Below are 23,750 nucleotides of genomic sequence, written 5' to 3'. Positions count from 1 at the left end.
ACATAAGAGGTATCTCCCATCCGAATCGATGTGGTACATGCTATCGCTCCGAGAACCAATTATAGCACTTACACAGTATGAGAGGTACCTCCTACCCAAATTGATGTAGTACATGCTATCCGCTCAGATCTCACGAGTTAAACAGATTCATGTACGATTACCAATTATTATTTACGGTTCTGAGTCGACATGAGAGGTACCTCCCACCCGAATTGGTGTGGTACCTACTATCGCTCAGGGAACCGATTATAGCATTGAGACGGTATGGGAGGTACCTCCCACCCAAATCGGTGTGGTACATGCTTCCGTTCTGAGCTTACGAGTTAAATGTATTCATGTACAATTACCAAATCATATATATTCAGGTCTTAAATATCACGTGATTCAAAAAGAGAGAGGACAAGGGTGTCGCCACGAGTAAAATATGATTGGTCGATAAGATTTACTTCGATCGACGTCGAGTCAACACAAATATAATTTGCAATAGCAACACTTCACTTAGTTCACATAGCAATTCACTTCACACAATTTGAATATCAATTCACATAGCCCAATTCAATTATAGCACCACTTAAAGAAGAACGAGTGCGATAAAGTACACACTCATCTCAACAATTTCATAATACTCAATTAACAATTCAAGCATTTATCAACAATTCATACACTTGACACTCACCAATCAAAAATAAAGAAGTAGTGCCCACTTGAGAGTTCAGGCATCCACCGTGGGATGCTCTTGAAAGTCCTCTTGAATGCCTCCTTAGATGTTAAGACTAGAAATTATCGGTCCTTCTTAGCTCCAAGAAACCGTGAGATTGAAACTCTTCTCCTAACCCAAAATGATCTCCAAGTTATTTACAAGGTGTAGTGTGATTTGGTGCAAGTTTGAGAGGTAAAATGATGAAGGTTTTTCTTCTTCTTCTCCTATGGAGTTTCGGCTGCCTTGAGAAGAGAAAGAGAGAGTATTTTTCTGATGGTGAAGCTTCCTTGAGAAGCTTAAGTGTTTGTGGTTCAAATTACTCCAAAAGTCAATTAAGAATAATGCGCGTGCGCGCGCGTTTCGTGCTCGTTTCCTTTCGGTTTTGTTTCACTTGTGCACTAAACCTTTAATACACTTCCATTCATACTATTATTATTCACTCTTAATAGTCTAAAAATAAAGGTCTAATATCCCACAAATAATTGCGCGCGGAAAAACGCGTACTTCCTATTTGTGCGCGATAAAGCGAAATTTCTAAGAAATTCTTATATCGATGGTATAACTAATTAATACTTGAGCACTTAAATATAAAAATACATATTTTAAGACTAATGTATAAGTTTTCAATTTCCAAACTCATTGTACCCTCGAATTGATTATTACTTCCAAACGCGTATTCACTATTTTCACTAGACGAGCTTTCAAAAATTAAATTTTGTAAAAGTCATTTTAAAAATACATGTAAGCCATAGTTCCATGTATTTGGATCTAAAAAGGTTGAAATAAAATATTCGGAGTAAACGGGTAATTAAATATTTAAATAAACTAGTAATAGGAGTTTAAAATAGGAAAATTTGCGGGTCCTCACATAATCTATATGAAACTTACTCTCGTATTGAATCAACTATACTTGTAACTAAGCTATACCTACTCTCATGGTTATGAAATTAACTACAAGTTTATTCTTTCTAAGAAATTACATGGAACAATGCCACCAAAATCTCAAAGCTGTACCTTTACTCTCGTGAGGGTACTTCTTATGTTTAGCACTCAATGTTAAATTCCAATTCTCATTGCAAATCTAACATTTTGAGATTATCACAATTAATAGTTAGTTGATCATGATTAGATAAGTAAAATTGCTAAATAACTTATTCAGAATAATAGTATCAAATAATCAAGTAAACATCACGAGCAAGATATAGAAAGTTTATTCATAATTCTAGGCATACATTTTAACAACATATAATAAACATAAAATCCAAACTTGTGTAATAACTAAACAATAGAATCTAATACAAAAGACAAAGAGTTTAAAAAGAAATGTAACCCTTGTTATATGAGTTTATCTCCTCTATCTTTGTCTCCTTCATCTTTGCTTAGTTACACAGAAGAGAGGATGACACACCACTACCTAAACTATCCTATTGCATCCTAAAACTAAAAAATATGAAAACTACATTTTGAAGTGAAGAAGTGTCTTCACCCCTCCAAATTTAGCTCCCAAATTGAGCAACAAGATCCTATTTATAGAGGAAATTCTCTAATAGATTCCAAAATTTCATCTCTCCAGGATACCAAAAAGTCTTCATCTTCAATGTGAAAGTTTGACAAAGAATCTCAAAAAGTCCACAAAAGTTGCTAAAAGTTTATTCCAGTTGATAAAAGTTACTAAATGTTGACAAAAGTGATTGTCTTGAGTTTTGAACCTTGCCATCAAATTGATTTTCCAGTTCAAAAGTGAAAGGTAGAAAGATGCATCAAGAAGAATCAAATTGCACAAGTTGTAGAAGTTGCATAGCAGTTTTTTGGATAAGAAATCGGACCTTAGACAAGAACCAGTTTCTTTTTCGACATGAAATTTCAATCAGCCTCAAAACCGTTCTGCTTCCATACTGTTGCTTCAACTATTTTTTGGTCAGAAATGGTTTCTTCCCTGATATTTTAACCCATAAAAATGGCTAAATTAGCTTTTTGTTAAACATGAAAGTTGTAGCCCTTTAAATTAACTTTCCAATGGCAAAACAATTAGGTCAATTAGAGGTCTGGATGTTTAGATATAATCAAAATACTGAGACTGGTCAGACAAGCATCGTGGCAAAAACTTGCTTCAGTAATTTGGATATTTAGCTTTGAGAATGTGAGAACTGGACTTTGATGTCTCATAAGAATTGTAAAGAATTGTCTTTACTTCAAAATGGATTAAGAATCATCTCAATTCGATTTGTGTAACTCAAATTATGGCCAAAATACCGAAATGTATAATGTCCTCCAATCTTTCCTCTTCTTGTTTCTTTATTATATTATCATTTGTACTTCATGTTAACTTCAATTAACTTCAAATCATCAAGTTTTACACAAATACTCCATGTGTAACTTGATTAAATGATTGACACATTAAAACCTACAAAACATGAAGTTTTCACCACTTAGCACCACAGAAATGCAACTTTCTTACAAATGCAACTTTTGACTATAAATTTAATTATTTAATTTTAATTTAACTAAAAACACAATAAAACACACATAAATGACCATAAAAAAGTACATAAAATAATCACTTATCAAGCATGTTTTTTTTAAAAAATTGTTACAAACAATTACAAATGATAGGTCATAATTTGTTGCTAAATTAATAATTATTTTTCGTTTGATTTTAGCCAAATATTATTTTAATTGGTAGATTCTACTTATATTTGGTTAATGGTGCCAATTGTAGGAAAAGGAGCAAAACGTGATTAAAAGTGATAATTTTTCAATTAATTTGATGGTGGTACGTTTGAGACCTACATTCAAGGCCAGAAGGTCGGGATTGATATTGGAGAGTCTCCCAATCCGAGTCATTTTCCTAATTTGTTAGTTGCCAGGACTTTCCTTATTTCGGGGGATTATTCTCAAGGAAAAGGAAAGGTGGAGGAAATTGATTTGTAATAGCAATCTTTTTAAGAGTTGGATTGGTATTAGGAAACCAATCAATTAGGTAATTGGGAGGAGGCAAATTCCGCAGCAATCAATTAAGCATCTTCGTAGCTAGAGATGAAAAGAAGGCAATAGTAGCAATTTCTTGTCTTGGATTTCCTTTGTACGGATTTGAGGGAGAAAAAGCCGGATCCAGCGTGATTACTACTCAGCCAGGGAAATACAACAGACAGCAGCATATTTTTCCTTTCTTTCGTTAGTTCTTATGATGAAATGCTGGTGTGAAGTGCTTCAATTGGCGATGCGCAACTAAGTTTCTTTTCTAGTCGAAGGTTAACTTGAAGGCGTGGTTTCAAATATCTGTGAGATCGAATTAATTTTATTTTTTTTATTCATTGCTATTTGTACGTTTCCTGATTTAACTGCTTATGCTTGTTATATTATTTGAATGTCAAGGGCCCGATATTCGAATTAACCTAATGATCTAATGCCAAATTAATTGATTGATACTAGTGGCGGCTAGCGTTATTGGTTTCATGTTAGGGAAACGTATGATCTAATTTAAACAAACCCTCGTAGCGTGTTTGTTGGTTAGGGTTAGGCTTTTCTAATTCTTAATGCAATCGAGAAATTAAATCCTACGGTCGTACCCAGGGTTATTTCTTGGTTAGAAAAATAGTTAACGGTCGTACCTTGACTATCGAAAAAGTAAGGAAAGGTTGTTTGTTTATCGCGTGTATGACAACTATAACCAATCTCGTACTGAGCAATTGAATTATCTTTGTATCGATGATCAGTTGAATGGACCGTATTTGAAAAGTTGCACCTTTGGTTAGAATCGTATTGGTTGTTGATTAATTCCTGTTTATTCCTATTAGTTGTTTCATTAGTTGGTTAATTAGTTATTTTATATTTTCCAAAAATTCCCATGCTCTGAATTCGACCTTACTCACCGCTATATACAAAATTTGTATTTTTTCGAGTAGGTATTTATTATTGCACAGGCTCGACACCTGTCAATTTTTGGCGCCGCTGTGGGGGACTGGTACCTGATTAATTTGTTTCTTTTTTAGTTCATCTTGTTTTCATTTTTTTATTTTTTTATTATTATTTTTAATATAATTTATGGCTGCTAACATTCCGTACTTTGGTGATAGATTGGATTTTATTTCTAGAAGGGGTTATGAGACTCGTGCTTTTTCTAATGATCAATGGGCTGTTACAAATTGTGGAACTTATTTTGCCTCAGATCATTCAATCGACATATGCCATACATTTCAAGATGGTCTAAGTGCTCCAATCGATACTTTTAGAGATTTTTCACCTCAATATCAAACGTGGTATGACTCTTATTCAAACGGGTATGAGCAAGGATGGTGGGATGATTCCAATTTTAATTATGAACAAAGACCAACAGATTTTCAACAGCTAGAGTCTCAAGAACCGTCATTCATGTCAGGTATGTCTCTTGAAGAAATAGTTAAATTAATAGCTACTAACACATATCAAATTCAACAGGAGACACATCAACTTCAACAGGAAACAATGAATTTTCATCAGGAGACAATAGATTTTCATCAGGAGACACAAGCGAGCATGTGTAACCTGGCAGATCAAATGGATCAATTGACATCTAGGATAACGCAATTGACTTCTCGAATGAGTGAAGAATTGCCCACACCGACTATTATCGACCGTAAAGAAAATGAGAGTGAAATTATTCTGACAAATGACATGGTACTGCAAGAGTCTCAAGAAGAAAAATCTAAGGATATAATTGAAAAGGGAATTGAAGTTCAAGAAATGGAATCCCAATATCAAATGGTTCAAGTGAATGAATCCAGTGAACAATCTCCAAATGCAGTGACATCTTCTACATTTCTTAATCAATATTTTTCTAACTCTTATTCTTTAATTTCTGTTAGTAAAATTGATTTTATTATACTAGAAGATTTTGAGTTTCATGGCAGGAATAAGTTAAGAGTTGCAATAGCAAAATATTTCGAACCAATAAGTGCTCGTGATGGAGGAGTGAGTGAAGAATTAAGGTCATTACTTGTTTGTTTGGTGCCATCTACTAATCAATGGAAGACCGTACCTCGTGTGTTCAAGAATTACTCTATTTACGAGGGTTACGAGGGTCATCAGTTTTGCCATCGAGTTCTACATGTCTTTTGCCTCTCACCTACAGCTGTGCCACAACCCCCTTTTGATGATCAGGGAAGTTTCGTTGTCCCTTTTTGCTTTAAATTTTATTCTTTATTACTTACATTGGGGACAATGTAAGATTTAGGTGTGAGGGGAGTAGTATATTGGTATTTTATTGAAAAAGTGCAAGTGTAGACATTTTTGTTGGAATTTTTGTTTGACTTTATCGAATTTTATCCAATTTTTGCCTATCTTTGTGCATATTTGTGATTATTCCTGATAAACGATGGTTAGATGTCTCAAAATTTTCTATTACTAAAATTTTACACTCTAAGGTGTTAAGTATGACATGGTTAAGTTTAAGGGTATCTTTTTGGTGAATATTTGAGATTATGTGACTTTTGCACTTTTTGGTTAACTTTTCTAAGTATTGAAAATATTTGTCTAGTATTTTTTTTATGCAAATTGGTTCAACTATTAATCTTAGTTCTCCATGTTTAAGAAATGAAGCGGGTTTGTGTGATTATTAATTTTAATTTGATGCTTATTTATGAATAGTATTCGGCTATACTCCGCTTGTATCGTTGTCTAGTAACCGGAGGTTTTCACCATAAGTGTCGATTTTCGCGTCAAAAAGCAACGATAGCTATGAGTATGTGGTTCTTTAGCGATAAAAGTTGAGTAACCGAGCTCCTTCATTTGGCCAATGTCGGAGTTCGCGTCAAAACGCTTAAATGGCTAAAGACTAAGCATTTCCCCGAAAAAAAAAAATCAATCAAAGGTGGGGATATTTTAAAAAAAAAGTGCTAATAGTGAAAAATGTGAATGAATTGCTAGCCCGCTGATCCATGAATTTTATTGTTGAGATTTTGCTTAATAGTCGAACCATTTGCTTATGCATGCTGGTTGAATATTTTATATTCTTAGATTAGTTAGTCATAAATTGAAAGAGTTCTTGATCTTGAAAGCTAACTGGAGGGATATTTCTTGAAAATTGCCACTAATACTTGACATATGTTTTAATTGTATCTTGGCAATAGAAAGTTTGAGTAATACCATTGTTTGAATTTGATTATTTGATTTGTTGTTCTCATGCTTGAGGACAAGTATGGTTTAGGTGTGGGGGAAATTGATAGGTCATAATTTGTTGCTAAATTAATAATTATTTTTCCTTTGATTTTAGCTAAATATTATTTTAATTGATAGTTTCTACTTATATTTGGTTAATGGTACCAATTGTAGGAAAATAAGCAAAACGTGATTAAAAGTGATAATTTTTCAATTAATTTGATGGTGGTACGTTTGGGACCTACATTCAAGGCCAGAAGGTCAGGATTGATATTGGAGAGTCTCCCAATCCGAGTCAATTTCCTAATTTGTTAGCTGCCAGGACTTTCCTTATTTCGGGGGATCATTCTCAAGGAAAAGGAAAGGTGAAGGAAATTGATTTGTAATAGGAATCTTTTTAAGAGTTGGATTGGTATTAGGAAACCAATCAATAAGGTAATTGGGAGGAGGCAAATTCTGCAGCAATCAATTAAGCATCTTCGTAGCTAGAGACGAAAGAAGGCAATAGTAGCAATTTCTTGTCTTGGATTTCCTTTGCACGGATTTGAGGGAGAAAAAGCCGGATCTAGCGTGATTACTACTCGGCCAGGGAAATACAATAGACGGCAGCATATTTTTCCTTTCTTTCATTAGTTCTTATGATGAAATACTGGTGTGAAGTGCTTCAATTGGCGATGCGCAACTAAGTTTCTTTTCTAGTCGAAGGTTAACTTGAAGGCGCGGTTCCAAATATCTGTGAGATCGAATTAATTTTATTTATTTCTTTTATTCATTGCTATTTGTACGTTTCCTGATTTAACTGCTTATGCTTGTTATGTTATTTGAATGTCAAGGGCCTGATATTTGAATTAACCTAATGATCTAATGCCAAATTAATTGATTGAATCCGTAATTGTTCAATTGATTGATACTAGTGGCGACTAGCATGATTGGTTTCATGTTAGGGAAACGTACGATCTTACTTAAACAAACCCTCGTAGGGTCTTTGTTGGTTAGGGTTGGGCTTTTCTAATTCTTAATGCAATCGAGAAATTAAATCGTACGGTCGTACTTAGGATTATTTCTTGGTTAGAGAAATAGTTAACGGTCGTACCTTGACTATCGAAAAAGTAAGGAAAGGTTGGTTGTTTATCGCGTGCATGACAACTATAACCAATCTGGTACTGAGCAATGGAATTATCTTTGCATCGATGATCAGTTGAATGGACCGTGTCTGAAAAGTTGCACATTTGACTAGAGTCGTATTGGCTGTTGATTAATTCCTGTTTAGTCCTATTAGTTGTTTCATTAGTTGGTTAATTAGTTATTTTATATTTTCCAAAAATCCCCCATGCTCTGAACTCTAGAAGAAACGAATTATCCCCAGTTCCTGTGGATTCGACTCTACTCACCGCTATATACAAAATTTGTATTTTTCTCGAGTAGATATTTATTATTGCACAAGCTCAACACCTGTCAACAAACAAGCCTTAAATAAAAAATGCAAAATTAATTAATTTTAAAAAAGCCAAAATAATCACATATAGTCAATTCTAGCAAAAATTGATCTCAAAAACATTTTTTCTCAATTTTTGGGAATTTTTAAATAATTTTCTTACATTTATTTAAATTTTCATGCAATTTCATGAAAATAAGAAATAAATAAATATATAATCCAACAATTAAAAATAATTAATTCTAGTTGTAGGCGAAATATGACATGTGAAACTCACACCGTCTCCCCACTAATTTATATCTCAAAAATTTAAAATTTTATATCATTATTTCTAAATATGTCAATAATAATAATAAAGAATTTTGAGCATAAATACGTAATTGATTAAAATACCACTGCATATGGATTTAAACATAACCTGTTTCAGGCACCCCATACGTACTAAATAACTAGCTGGGGCCCAGAAATTGTATTTGTCATGCATATGTACGTATGTTTGTTGGAATCTAGAACCATTTCATCACTACAATTCCAGACCTTTTGCGCTGCAAAGTTCTGTTAAATTCAGATATCCAGATATCCGATTGACACACATAAGATATCATTGGAATCTTGAATTCTAGTTTCTAACAAGATTTACTTTTATACATTAATTCACAGAATTAATTGGCCAAAAATTGCATTAAAGCAGAACTGATTTTCAAACTAAAATGTCAAGTTTTGTTCAAGCCTGCGTCTGTTCAACATCATGATCTGCACAATCATTGATACATGTTTACATTCAAACAGACTCCTGATTAAGCCAAAAATGACAGAGTACATTTAAATAGATTCGGTCAAATTCTGATAAAATCATACAACGTTCAAACAATTCTGATGAACCTAAACATGGTACAGTTATAATTCCAATTATACAGTACGTATAATATCTCAGGTTTCTGTATAGTTTATACGCATAAAACTTATGCATACAGTCATAATCATTATCCGAATCATTGTCCCAGTTCATATGTAAGAAACAATAAGACCATACTCTATCTAAATCTATGTAACTCTAAGCAGCTGAAAATTATCCAGATCAAATTCTTTTTGAAAGTTGGCTATCGTCAAGGGTGGATAACCATATGCCAACAAAGATAATATCAATCATGATGAGAAAATTGTATTGAACAAAATTTATGATGCTAAAATTCTCTATCTGAAAATTAAAGAAACTAAGATTTGCATTATTAAGGACGGAGTAAAAATTGTTTTGATAACGGTGAATCAAGAAATTATTGGTTTTCAGATCTTGACAAAAATTCGTATATGACGATTCGTGCTTCTAAGAGAAGCAAATTCTCGTAAAACAACATGGTACCTTACAAAATTCATGGAAAGGTCATTGCCATATCTGCTTGCTGTTCTTGTATTGAGATTCTTCGTGGAATTTGAAAACAAATTCTTTTAAAGTAGAGAAGCTTGACGTGAAATTAGGAGCCTCGGATTTGAGCCCTAATCACAAACCTCAGTTAAGAACCAAGGAAGAGGAAGGGGAAATTCAACTTTAGTCCTCTAAATTCTAAACAATCAACTTTGAGCATTATACTGAGAGTTCCTCGGCTAGATAGTCAACATTGTTTTATTTAATATTTTTACTTTTCATTACTGTTTCCAAGCTGTATTTGTGTGAACGAGTAACACACGAAGGGAAGGAAGGCCCAGAAAAATGAAATCGCACGTATGCTAACCCAACAACATGCGCCAGGTCCAAAGGAAGCCAGCTCCGAATCACAAGTCGGATGGAATTTTCGAGGTTTTTACCTCTATCAGATGCTGGATCCAAGGATATTTCAGGTCGGATCCCTAGTTGGATTTGCATCAGGCAGCAATTGACGGTGGCGGAATCTATTGGGGTAAGACAAGGTTTCTTTTAAATTTTTTTCATGCTTGCTAGTAAAACGGGAGCGTTTTCATCCCTGTCAACGTGGATGCATGAGGACCTTTTATAAAGGCTTGTGAGGGGAGCATTCAAGACTCTCCTTCTGATGAACGTCCTTATCCCGTATCACTGTTTGCTCAGTAATTTTCCTATTTGATTCGTTTCCTTTTTGTTATTCGTTTCTACTACCCTATTTGCTGCTATGAGTTGGTCTTAGTTAAGGCTGTTGTGCTAACATCCTTTTTCAATCATTTGAAAATTATTCAACTTTAGTTTATTTGCACCAATTGTTTATGAGTGTGTTCAAGAATTTTATAGATTCTTTGAATCAATTTTTTATATACACTGCTAGTATATATATTATCATGATTAGATGTATGAGATATATACGAAATTTAAATTTAAATTTCAAATTTATATTATGTGTCATATATTTAATAGTAAAAGTGTATACACTGTCAGTGTGTAGAAGATTAATTCAATCTTTTTTATAAGTTGATCGTGTATCGTTTCTTGTTTAATTATTCTTCCGCATCATAAAATGAAAAATACCAACCAAATTTACAGAAATTCAAAAAGAAAGTTTTTTTTGGGACGAAATTCAACAAGAAAGTTGAACTAGTGGAAAACTAAAATGGACAATATTCTAGTTGTAACCACTGGATTATTTCAGAATCAAAATCTATCCAAAACTACCAAAAATTACAGTAAAAGTTGCACATCCAAACCAATTTCTTCCCATCGCGTATGGTGCTTGTAAACTTCATAAGACTTCGTATACAATATTATTTTTGTCTTGGCATGAGAATTGATGTACGTGAACAAGATTATCTACGTACTCTGTTTATAATACTATAATAAATATAATTATACATTATTTATCCATTACAGATACATCAATGAAATACACGCAACCACATCATTAACCATTTTCAATCCTTCCCATTTGACTTATTGCCATTAAAAGGCATTAACTATGGCAACAATGGGCTAAAAGAAGCTAATCTTGTGATAATTACTCACATCAGCGATGACGTGCTCTAAAGTTTCCCATGAGGAACCACCTTCTCTGATTGCACCACAAGCCGCTTCTCCAACCTCCTCCATCTTCTTCCTTACCCCCTCCCCTTTTGTTCCTTCCATCAGCTCTTTCACTCTTTTCTCCACTTCCTCTGCCTTCACAAAGCCCCTCACTGATCCATTGCTGGGCATAATTCTCAGTCCTACACCAACCTCTTCCGAGACAAGTCTTGCATTCAGATGTTGCTCAGCCATGAATGGCATTGCCAAGATGGGCACTCCATTACATATGGCTTCGGTAACCGAGTTCCAACCACAATGACTCAAGAACCCTTTTACACTCTTGTGCCTAAGTATCTCCATTTGATCAACCCACTCTTTCACTATCATCCCTCTATCCTTCACCTTTTCTTCATACCCTTCCGAGATTTCCAACCTTTTTGATCTTATCACCCACAGGAAATTCGCCTTGGATTTTTCTAGACCATCTGCAATTTCAAGCAGTTGCTCCTGTGATACTTCGGCCTGAGTTCCAAATGCCACGTACAATATCGAGTCTCCATTCTGCAACTTCTTGTCAAGCCAGAGCATCCAGTTTGGCTTTGCAGATTCATTAGCTAATAATACTTGTGGCTTGGCAGCGGCGAAAGGGCCAAGACACCAGGCTTTAGGTCCGATGCATCTGTTCCAGTACTCAGTATAAGAAGGTTCAAGCTCGTAGAAGCTGTTGATAATCACACTGTAGCTTTTTGCCATAGCAATGTTTTGCTCCATCATGAAATCAACCCAAGGACCCTTTGGATTAAGTTCATTGAATGGTGGATCGAAATCATTTCTTGTTAAGCTGAGTTTAGGAAAGTTTGGGATAGAAAAGGGCTCATCAGGTGATGTAGTCAGTGCATGCGGCCTTTCTTGACCAAGAATGAAATACAAGGTAGTAGCAAAGCTGCTCATACCATAGAAACCAATTCTTGGAATTCCGAGCTTTGCAGCAGTATCTTGAGTCCATCCAAGAAATGCATCAGAAATTACGCAGCCAACTGGTTTGATATCCTGAAGTGCCTTTTCAAATTGTGGCTGCATCAGCTTTGTGGCGTTTGCAAATTGAAAAATTAATGACATGGAGGGAAGTTTATCAGTATTTTCAACCCCTTGAGGGATGCCAACAATATCTGCTGGGAAAGGTAGTTCAATTATTGAGATGCCAGCATCATGGAGAGTAGCACGGACTGATGGAGAGTTTGCTGGGGTTGTGAATACCGTGACAGGGACATCGTGCTGCCGGAGGATGCGAGCAAGGTAGAGAAGGGGAATGGTGTGGCCTTGAGCCATGAACGGGAAAATTACAAAATGAGGGGAAGAAATTGCAACCATTTTTTTGTAACCGTTGCTGACTTCTTTCTTGGTGAATTCGGCTGTAAGTTTTTGCGGTAATGTTCCTTTTATACGAGTAGCTCTCTTGTTGCAGTGGAAAACTAATAAAGACGGTCAAAATAATGGAAAGCAATAAAATTGAAGTAGTTTATTGGCGGCTTGACTATAGCCTTCTAGACTATCAGTAATGTTATCTTCTATGCTCCAATTCGTGGTGTTATAAGGTACTTCTATATTTTATCTTCCAACTTTAATTATGTACGCTTTACCTCTTAAAACGTGGACTTCACCTATTTTAATTTTTAAACTTCAATTTTATATACTTTACTCTTTAAAGTATGAAATTTATCATTTAAGGGATAAAAAGTTCAAAATCGAAATTTAAGAATTAAAGTGAAAACACATCTATAATTTAATTGTTCAAAGTCAAATTTACCCTCCGAATTATGCATGGCACTAAAGTCTTGAAATGAAATTGTACTATAAATAGATATTAAGACAGAAAATCTAGTATATATTTCATGTTGTTTGTGATAACTAAACCAACATATTAATTAGGTGAATTTTAGTACTATACACTAATTGCTCTTCTAAGGTGCTTGGCAAGAGATTAATTATTTTAATGTGACGTAGTTTTCTCTACGTGGGGGAATGTGATTCGCACTTTACATTGGCTATAACAATGAACAGTTTGTGCATAAGTACACTAGAACATTTAGACAAACTACACTCGCAAACAGTAAAGGAAGCACGTTTGGACCAAGGCTTTTCTGGCTACCGTCATTTTCAATGTTTCATGTCGGAGACATCCGTTGACATTACTATTTCTAAGAGTTTTTATGTCGGAGAGATCCTTTTGAGATAACTATTTTTGAGAGTTTTTTTAAAAAAATTATATTATAATAATTTAATACATATGAAATAAAAAAATGATTAAAAAATATAATCACAGAAAATATTAGAGTTTTTTAATAAAAAAATACAATCCAAACAAAGTATGACAAACTTTAGATAATAGCCAATAATATGAATAAAACATTTTGTGCTCTTAGTTTATGCTCCGGCTTAAGCATGTATGGTTAAAGTTTTCATCCAATTATCTGATTGTATATTTTATACAATTTAGTGTATACTAACATTATTTTGTCATAAATTTTATTCATACACATCCATTCAATATATAAATATAATAATATTTATAAACCTATACCGACTTTTGAAAGAAAAACAGCAACTGCACTAATTGCATTAAATTTTAACTGCATCTGCTTCAATCCCGTTTATGCTCAACAAGTTATTACAGTGACTCCATAATAGTATTCTAGTCTAGTTTTCATTCTCAGGTCCTTTCCGAAGAACACATATCATTCATCTGTCAACCGTTTTCACAGTTGGCTGAGCGGCAAAAATGCTGAAGACTGTCATCTGTCAACTGTAGTAAACTTGAAGGAAGAATTTTATTCTACGTTCAACTATTCACCATACATAGTTAAATCAATATCTGAAATGCGCATCTGTTTTACCCTTTGACCACGATTCGTTGAACATAGCTAATCAAAATCTGGTAACGGCGTGAAGTTTACACTTTGACCAGGAAACCTTGACCTAGGCAATTGCAATTGTCACTTAATCAAGATGGAACCCTCTTGGTCAATTGATTTATCTCAGATATCAATTAGACTGCCACTCTTAAAGGACAGTGATGTGATCTTACTTGAATTGCTGTGGCAACACGGCGAACCTAGGTCAAGAATATAACGTTGCTAAAGTCAACCATAACTTTCTCTCCTTGTTGAAGTAGACATATAAAAGACTGGATCGGTGCGTCTCTATTTGAGGTTTTGTCCAATTCCATCTAATTAAATAAACTAACATATTTTTTTATTTAAACTAATATATTTTTGGTATAATTGTGAATTTTACATAAAGTTATTTAGAATTCGCATTTATACCAAAATTGTATCAATTTACTCCGGAGTTCTACCAATTTGCATAATTAGACAGAATTGGAAATAGAGATGCCTAGAACTCCTTTTGTATTTTTTTTATTACTTTTATTTTTTAGAAAGAGTTTGGAGATGTAGGCACTTTGTTTGCCTTGATAAAGCGATCTATCACTTAGAAGTTGAAGTGGATTCAAGACTACTGGTGCATTTTGTTCGGTCTCATGAGGAGAATCCTAGGTGGTCCTTGTGCTATGATTGTAGGAAGATTAAATTGCTGCTGCATCTTCTTCACACGTCTACTCAAGATGCATTGGGGGAAGCAAATATAGCTGTGGATTCAATTGCGCCTTCGTCACTTCAGGGACAAAGTTAACATTTGATCACTCTGTCACAGCTGCCTACATGGACCGAGTCAAGTTGTTTTCAGATAGCTCCAGATTTCCATTTGTTAACTGTGCAGGCGCATGAGTGATTTTTATTTAATTATATTTCAGGCATTGGAGGCTAGGTATATATGTCTACCTCGTAATTATTTCTTTCACATTAACAAAATTTTAGGATGGCATTGCTCCCTCTTTTATCGAGTTTTCCTCTTAAAAAAATTTTCATAAAACCCATTTGGCAAAATATAGAAATTAAGATTGTAACTAAATTAGAAAAACTTTATGAGAGCATTTAATCCAATTATCCAAAAATCAAAAAGAAATGCTGCAAAGTATTGATTTTCAAAATCAAGTAAAGAGAATAAACTAAAAAACTAAACAAAAAGTGCAAAAAAAATTAAAAAAAATTGGTTTTTATGGGCTTTTTCTATACTTTTTCCTGTCAAACTAGTCGACCGTCTCATTTTCAGCAGCTCAGATCATAAAGCTAGTTTGAATTCAACCTATAGAACTAGCTGGATCGGTCTGGTTTTTGAGACAATAATGTTTGATCAGAATTCTTATTCAATTTATCGACTATAAAAATTGAGGCTGATACAAAAAAATAATAAAAAAAAAAGAGGCTGATACATTAGAATTCATGCCAACTTCAGTGGTGATCGACAATAAATGAGGCCTAGGTAAGGATTTGATCAAATTGGCTGTGGGATCTTCCATGATTTTTATTTCAGGAAATTATCAAGTCATATTTTCCTTAGCAACCGCAGATTCTTTGTAGTCGTTCTTTTTTATCATTATCTTCGTCGAAAGGAAGCAGCCAAAATAAAAAAAATTTCCTCTATCTGTTGTTTGTGTCAGAATGGATATTTTAATCTCGAAGGATTAAAAAAACAATTTAGGTTGAAATCTGTATCTTGAGACGAATGTCGAAAAGGACTTGAAACAGATAGCAACGGCTAAAAGAATATGTAAGAAACTTAGGATAGTAAACTATCGAAAATGACACGAAATAAATAGTAATTAGTTTAAAAGGAAACCCAATGAGGCTAATGGAACTATGAACCATGTTGGTTAAAACAAATTTTGAAAGTTAAAAAAGGTGGCCCTTCTCAAAAAAAAAAAAAAAGTGTAAAAAATGGTGGTATATGCTAAAAACAGATATATAGTTTGATTGTATATCTTATAAACAATTGCAAAAAATCGCACAAATTTAAGAGCTTCTTAAGATTGGGTTCTGCCAACAAAAATATCTGTTTAACGCTTCAAGCAAGTGCAAAGTTCCTGGCTGAACAAAGACAACATGGTGAGTATATTTTTAGTCTTAGGGTCTGTTTGGTTGGAAGTAAAATGTTTTCCTTGGGAAAATATTTTCCGTGGAAGTAATTTTCCATGAAAATCATTTCCCTTTCATCATTTTCAGGTGTTTGGTTAGCTTATTGAAAATATTTTCTTACTTCATTTTTCTGGTGTTTGTTTAACTTTTGAAATATTTTTACTTTTATCTCTATCTTTACTTTCTACACATTATAATTACATACTTCTTCCCATGCAAAATTAGAAAATTTATCTCATTGTTTAACTTTAAAAAATCTTGGAGAAATGTATATATGAATAAAAAATATCTCCTTAAGCAATAAACAAATTGCTGGCCATTTAGTGTCAAATATCAATCACATGCAATGCTTATTGTGACATATATCTTGCACTCTCACTGCTGAAAGTTTCTCTAAAAAAGAATGTCTCTATTATATATAATTAATTACTAGTATAGGTTGAGTAGGATGAGATTTTTTTTTATTTTGAATATACTAGGGGGAGGGTTGGGTGGTACGGGGGAGGGAGTGTAAGGAAGAGGTTTTGGGTTCGAATCCTCCTGTTTACACTAAAAAAAAAAAAAAAGAACATACTACAAGATGTTTTCAGTAAGTTTGGAACATACTACAGGCGGGATGCATGCATTTCGGAAAACAACTTCAATAAGTTTGAAAGAGAAGTTGTTTTCCATAAGATGAGTGAAAATATTTTACATAGGAAAATATTTTCAGTAATTTTTGTACAACCAAACACAGGAAATTAGGAAAATATTTTCCTGGAAAACATTTTCACCCGAAACAAACGGACCCTTAAAGTAGGAACTTATACCTTTTTTTTTTTCCGAGAATGAAAATTTTCATTAATTGATTCTAATTTAGCGTGGATTTGCACTTTGAAGAAAGATCATTGTTCAATTTCACAACAAAAACTGGATGGAGTGCTGAAACATTACTAAATCTGAAGTTTGATTACAGCTAATGAATGAATATGGAACAAAAATATAGACTTTACTGGGGACTTCATGCACATCTAAAACTTTGTACGTACAGGGCCAAAGCTTTTTTCTTTTTTGCCAGAGGACATTTAGAAAATTTTACTTTCTTGAAGGGACAAAACCTCTCATTTTCTAGAACTTGGGGGCGGTGGCCTCCCATGTCCCCAGATAGTTCCGTCAAATTTGACCCCCTTGGTACATAGATAATTGTGCGAATCTGTCCGCAGCATAATATGCAGAAACAAATCCAAATACTACAGTCTGTTTTGTCGTCTAGGAAATACTAGAAGGAACCGGACTATGCAAGCACAGTTTAGGTCCACCTATAAAATTATGGCTAAAATTTATTACACTATAATTTGCTTTCTAATAAAAGAAATTATAATTATCAAAAAATGAGTCTAAAACAGTTTATCTTTAATGGAATATTCCAAAAGTTTGCTTCAACTTACTTATTGTGATGCAATAGAGATATATATTGTATTGTATGACAAACAATAGGAAAGAATACAACAATCAAGCACATGAAATATGCAAAACCGGTTCAATATTAACATAAATTATATATGCTTCATAAAACTCAAGTATCATGCTATTATAATTACAAATGCATAAAATTTCATTACTATTTCTTTTTTCAAAAGGACACCATTATGTAAAAACTTCTATCCTATAAATTCACAATAAAACATGCAAGAAAGTTGTATGGAAGACATTTCAATGCTTAAAAAGGGTGCAAAAATTCAGTACCAAAGAATTAGAAAAGGAAGTGCAAGATTTAATTATGCATTAAAAAGGAACTAAAACATCAAAATTGTAAAAAATAAATTTTGCATTTAGATTTAAGACAAACCACACAAAAGGAAAATCTTTGCAGAACCAAAATAATGGAAGGTTTAATGAATATCAGGGAGATCAAGCCAAAATAAATAAATACACCAAGGTAACAGAATAAAGAGGCAAAAAAAAAAGAAAAATGATAAAGGCTAAATAAAATACAATTAATAAAAAAAGTTAAAAATACAGTAAATAAAAAAAAAAGTTATGTCCATATTTGGCAGTGTGAAATGAGGGAAGAATAGGAATAAAAAGATAGTGAAGTTAAAAGGTCTATTGTCTATGTTTCTCCTTAAAAAAAATGAGCATGATTCATAAATCACGATTTTTGAATAATGGAATAAAAGAAATATACATTCCCGTGCAAAAAAAACATACATTCAATTAATTATAGAGGAAAAAGGAAAAAATACATTGATTGAGCGGAACAAGGAAAGGCAGAGAAAAATTAGGATGAAGGAAAAAAAAATGAAAAGGCAAAATACTGGATTAAAAAGTTAAAATTGATGGAATAGGAAGTGACATTATAAATCAGTTGATTGTTGCGACACCTCTCCATGGTCAACAATAATCATCTGAAAAAATAGTAAGAAAATAATTTGAGTATAATTACTTATAAAGAAAAAATTTGAAAGGGGAAAAAAGAAAGATGAAGAAAAAAGAGGGAGATGAAGGTTCAAAGTAAAGGCAGAAAAAGGAAGAAAAGAAGAATTAGGAGCACAGATATTTATGACTTTTGACTAACTAAAAAAATAGTGAAGCAAAAATTCAACTATAAATAGAAACTGACACTTGTTAAAATAATATATTATACAGTTGACAAAAAAGAGGTTACTACAGTAACCTCTCTTTCTTTTCATATGCAAGGTTGAAATCTCGCTGGGTTCATGCATGGTTCTTTTTTTTTTTTTTGGTGTCATGTCTCGTTTACCTCATTGAGACGTATTTTCAATTTTATATAACAATGAGATTTTGCACAGCTTTGATGGTATTAACTGGTGTACCGGCATCTCAATTGCAACCCAATTTTCACCTCATTGAGATTGCTTATGCGGTTATGAAGTTTCTATTTTCCATCTACTGTAAATGGTAAATTTCAATCTTTTTAGTTACATCTTTTTTACTACTATAATTTTTCTAATTATAAGATTGGTATAAGATGTATAGGTTAAATGTAACAAAATCTTGGCGCAGTGTGACTCCAGAACAAAGTCATAGGGCGGAAATAAAAAATTGGACAACTACATTTCTTTCTTGCATTGCAGCGTGAGGCTTCACTAAAAAGCATAACTGTTTGGATTGCATTTTTCAAAAAAAAAAAAAAATTGTATTTGAACACTTTGTCTGATGTGGTATAGTAAAATAAAAAATAACTAGAAATGGCTTCAAGAAAGAATATAAAGTATTTTCAAAATAATCTACCTTGTATATTGCCTTTTAATACGTGTTTTGCTTATATTTTTGACAAGTGAAATGTTCCTCATTTTGTTAGATTCATAAGTAAAAGATTATATCCCACATTGATTCGAAAGAGAGAGAAATAGTAGTTAATATGTAAGTAAGAGTCCAAAACCTAATAGTTTAAACTTTTGGTCAGAATTGGATTTCTAATTTATATAACGGGTTCTTTGAGGGTTTTCTCGAGATATTTCTCCCTAACAAATGATATCAGAGTTTCTGGTTGCGAGACTAGGCTATTTATGGGCAAGTGGATTCTTTTTTGAGTTGAGCCAGTTAAACTTTTCTTTTTGGTGGTAGACCGAAATACCAAGGAGTTTGGCTAGTGTGGAATCAGGTACACCATGGGTTTGGCAGAAGATCTGGTTGGTGTTAGACCAAGGAGCTAAGGGTTGGCGAGATTCTAGAATCCAGTGTTATACAGATGCAGCGGAACAGAAGAACAAACAAGAACAGACGAGAACAACTTTGGAGGAAATCAGATTTTATTAGGGTTGTAATCGAAATAGTTTACAGACTAAAATAAGGTATATATATATATACAACCAAACGGATTGGACCCAAAAATAGATCCAAAACAACCCCGAACAGCTCAGCGAAGATCGAAAATCTAATTCAAGGCATCTCAACAAATCTCCACCTTGACTTGAATCTTCCCCGAAAAAGATGTAACAGACGCACTAATGAAGTGCCAGATGTACTCAGAGAATTATCTCTAAGTACCATCAGAATGCCCATAAGGACCATCAAAAACTCAGGACATTTAGCAAGTCCAAACAATGTTTGAACTTACTATGAGGAACCGGCTTGGTGAACATATCAGCAGGATTGTCAGCCGTGCTAATTTTCTTCACCTTGATCCTTGTCTCAGATCTCAGGAAATGATATTGGACATCAATGTGTTTAGTCCTCTCAGTAGTGGACAGAGTCACTGTAGGTTGTAGAGTTGCTTTCCAACTAACTATAGAATGCCCAAGAGTGAAAACATAACCAGTCATCGACCTCCTACCATCAACATCTCCAGCATAATCAGAATCTGAATAGTCTGTAACCAAACACTCTGTATCACCTTCATAGATGAGACCAACATCAGACGTACCTCTCAGGTAACGAAAAATTTGCTTCACGGCCAGCCAGTGCTCATTCCCAGGGTTAGCCATAAATCTACTAACAACACTAACTGCATATGCCAGGTCAGGTCTAGTGCAGACTATGGCATACATCAAACTGCCCACTGCACTAGAATAGGGAACCTTAGCCATATATCTATCTCTGCTTCTGATTGTGGTGCGAGTGTAATTGATAGCTGACTATTCGCTGCACTTGAAGTATTCAAGGGCTTTGTTGTAGACATGCCAAATCTGGATAGTATCTTCTCAATATAGCTCTTCTGTGATAAGAAAAGCTTCTTTTGACCTCTATCCCTGAAAATCTCCATTCCCAGAATTTTCTGTGCTGCACCCAAGTCTTTCACCTCCAACTCTGCACTGAGAAGACTTTTCAACTTCTGTATATCAGCTTTGTTCCTCGTAGCTATGAGCATATCATCTACATACAGAATCAAGTAGATCATCGAACCATCTTCAAGTTTGTTGTGATAGACACAACAGTCATACTGACTTCTGTTGTAGCCGAGCTCAATCATGTAGCCGTCAAACCTTTTGTACAACTGTTTTGGGGACTGCTTTAATCCATACAAGGATTTCTTCAACTTGCATACATAATCTTCTTTTTCCGGAACACGGAATCCATCTGGCTGAATCATATAAATCTCTTCATCTAACTCTCCATGTAGGAAACTGTCTTCACATCTAGCTGCTTAATTTCTAAGTCCTGATGTGCAACCATTGCTAGTAGCACCCTGATAGAAGTATGTCTGGCTACTGGTGAGAAAATCGCATTGTAGTCTACTCCTTCTCTTTGAGTGAACCCTCTTGCAACAACACGTGCTTTATACTTGATGCCCTCAGTTGGAGAAATTCCTTCCTTCCGTTTAAAGACCCATTTGCAAGTCACAAACTTTCTCTCCGGTGGCCGTTTGACCAATTTCCAAGTGCCGTTCTTGTGTAACGACTTCATTTCATCACCCATTGCAGCAAGCCATTGAGCTGACTCACTGCCTGAAATAGCTTTTCTATAGGTGGAGGGCTCAGGACAATCCACCTCCTCAACAACCTGAAATGCATAGCTTACAAAATCCCGATACTTGCTGAGAGGTCATACTCCCACTCTCCTCGCACGATCATAAGCAATACCGTGCTGCTGAGTTTCTGACGCAGTATGGGATATAGGTGCCAACTTTTCTACTGATGCAGGTTCTAGAGACTCTACTTCTGCAGGAGATTCAGTTTCAAGAGATAGTTGTTGATGATCATCAAATTTCTGTTGTGATTGAGGGTCATTTTGAATGACCTGTAGCTTCACCTGTTTATCAACACCTGCACTTTCTTCAACAACAATCTTCGCAGGAGGGTTAAGCATAGAATTTTCATCAAAAATTACACTTCTACTAAGTATAACTTTCCTTTTTGAGGGTGACCAGATTCTATACCCTTTAACCCTATCTCCATATCCCAGAAACACTCCCTTTTTAGCTCTTGGTTCTAACTTGCCCTCACTAACATGGTAATACGCAATACAACCAAAAGCCTTCAAACTTGAGTAAGTAGGAGACATACCAGACCACACTTCATAAGGTATCTTGCAGTCTATACCTGCATAAGGTGCACGATTGATCAAGAAGCAGGCTGTGCTTACTGCTTCCGCCCAGAACCTCCTTGGCAACCCAGCATTAAAGAGCATGCATCGTGCTCTCTCTAGAAGTGTCTGATTCATGCGTTCTGCTACACCATTTTGTTGTGGTATGTGTCGAATTGTGCGATGCCGGACAATTCCTTCATCTTTGCAGAACTAATCAAACTCCTTTGAACAAAATTCAAGGCCATTATCGGTTCGCAACCTTTTGATCTTCTTTCTAGTTTGATGCTCCACTAAGGCCTTCCACTGTTTGAAGTTCTTGAAAGCTTGACCTTTTTCCTTCATAACGATTACCCAAGTCATCCTTAAATAATCATCAATCATGGATAAGAAGTACCAACAACCTCCCAAAGACTCAACTCGTGAAGGACCCCAACAGTCAGAGTGGATGTAATCAAGCGTGCCTTTTGTCCTGTGAATTGCCTTCCCAAACTTTCTGCGATGTAGTTTACCGAAAGTACAATTTTCACAGAATCCAAGATCTGTGACCTTGTGGCATTCTAGAAGATCACGTTTAGACAGAATCTGCATCCCCCTTTTGCTCATATAACCAAGCCTAATGTGCCACAGCTTGGTCATATCAGACCTGCGATCTTCAGAAGATGCAATAGCAGAAGCAGCAGAGCCTATTAGCGTAGAACCCTGTAAGATGTACAAAGTGCCATGCTTAACTCTTTTGAGAACCACTAATGAACCTTTACTGATGCACAATTCTCCTCTGAGCTTGAAACCCTTACTGTCAAGAGCACTAAGTGATATTAGATTCTTCGTCATTTGTGGAATGTGCCTGACTTCGTTCAGTGTGACAATTTTTCCAACATGTGTCCTGATCTTAATCGAACCGATCCCAACAGCCTTGCAGACAGCGCTATTAGCCGTCACGACATTTCCGCCATCTATCTGCTCATATGTTGTAAATCATTCCCTATTTGGACATATGTGATAGGACGTTCCAGAATCAAGAACCCACACATCAGAGTGATGTGTCAGTTCATTTGCAATTAGGGCCAGGTCTTCTTCTGAATTTTTCGCTTCCTTTTCTGCAACTGAAGCTGAAGCGTGTTATTTTTCCTGCTGCTTCTTTTTCTTGGGACAATCAGATTTCCAATGACCCTTTTCCTTGCAGTAGTTACAGACATCATCCGGCTTGGGACCTTTAGAGAATTGCTTCTTGTTTCCGGACTTCTTTTTCCCCAATTTTCCTTTACCGCTGCTGACAACTAGCCCAGCAGCCTGATTATCTGTAATATTACCAGCCGCCTTATAGCGCAACTCTCTACTATGCAGTGCTGATCTTATTTCTTCTAAAGTCATTGTATCTTTACCGCCAATAAAAGACTGAACAAAATTCTCATACGATAACGGTAGAGACACTAACAGATTCAATGCGGCATCCTCATCCTCAATTTTAACATCAATATTACGCAACTCAAGAAGAATCGTATTTAATTGATCTAAATGTTCTCGAAAAGGAGT

General features: G+C 34.7%; 1 protein-coding gene across 1 annotated transcript; it reads right to left on the bottom strand.

Annotated features, from left to right (window-relative positions):
• Positions 1-11,181: 11,181 nt before the first annotated feature.
• LOC113769114 (UDP-glycosyltransferase 90A1-like) lies at positions 11,182-12,585 on the bottom strand. The gene has a single exon (XM_027313592.1). The coding sequence runs from the start codon at positions 12,583-12,585 to the stop codon at positions 11,182-11,184; it is 1,404 nt and encodes a 467-aa protein (XP_027169393.1).
• Positions 12,586-23,750: the final 11,165 nt, after the last annotated feature.

Source organism: Coffea eugenioides, chromosome 4 (assembly GCF_003713205.1).
Source record: "Coffea eugenioides isolate CCC68of chromosome 4, Ceug_1.0, whole genome shotgun sequence".
Lineage (NCBI taxonomy): Eukaryota > Viridiplantae > Streptophyta > Magnoliopsida > Gentianales > Rubiaceae > Coffea > Coffea eugenioides.
This window is presented reverse-complemented; position numbering and strand designations above follow the sequence as displayed.

What these genes read in the sequence shown, in the direction of transcription:
- LOC113769114 (XM_027313592.1), bottom strand. Translation starts at nt 12,585, where the DNA reads ATGGTTGCAATTTCTTCCCCTCATTTTGTAATTTTCCCGTTCATGGCT.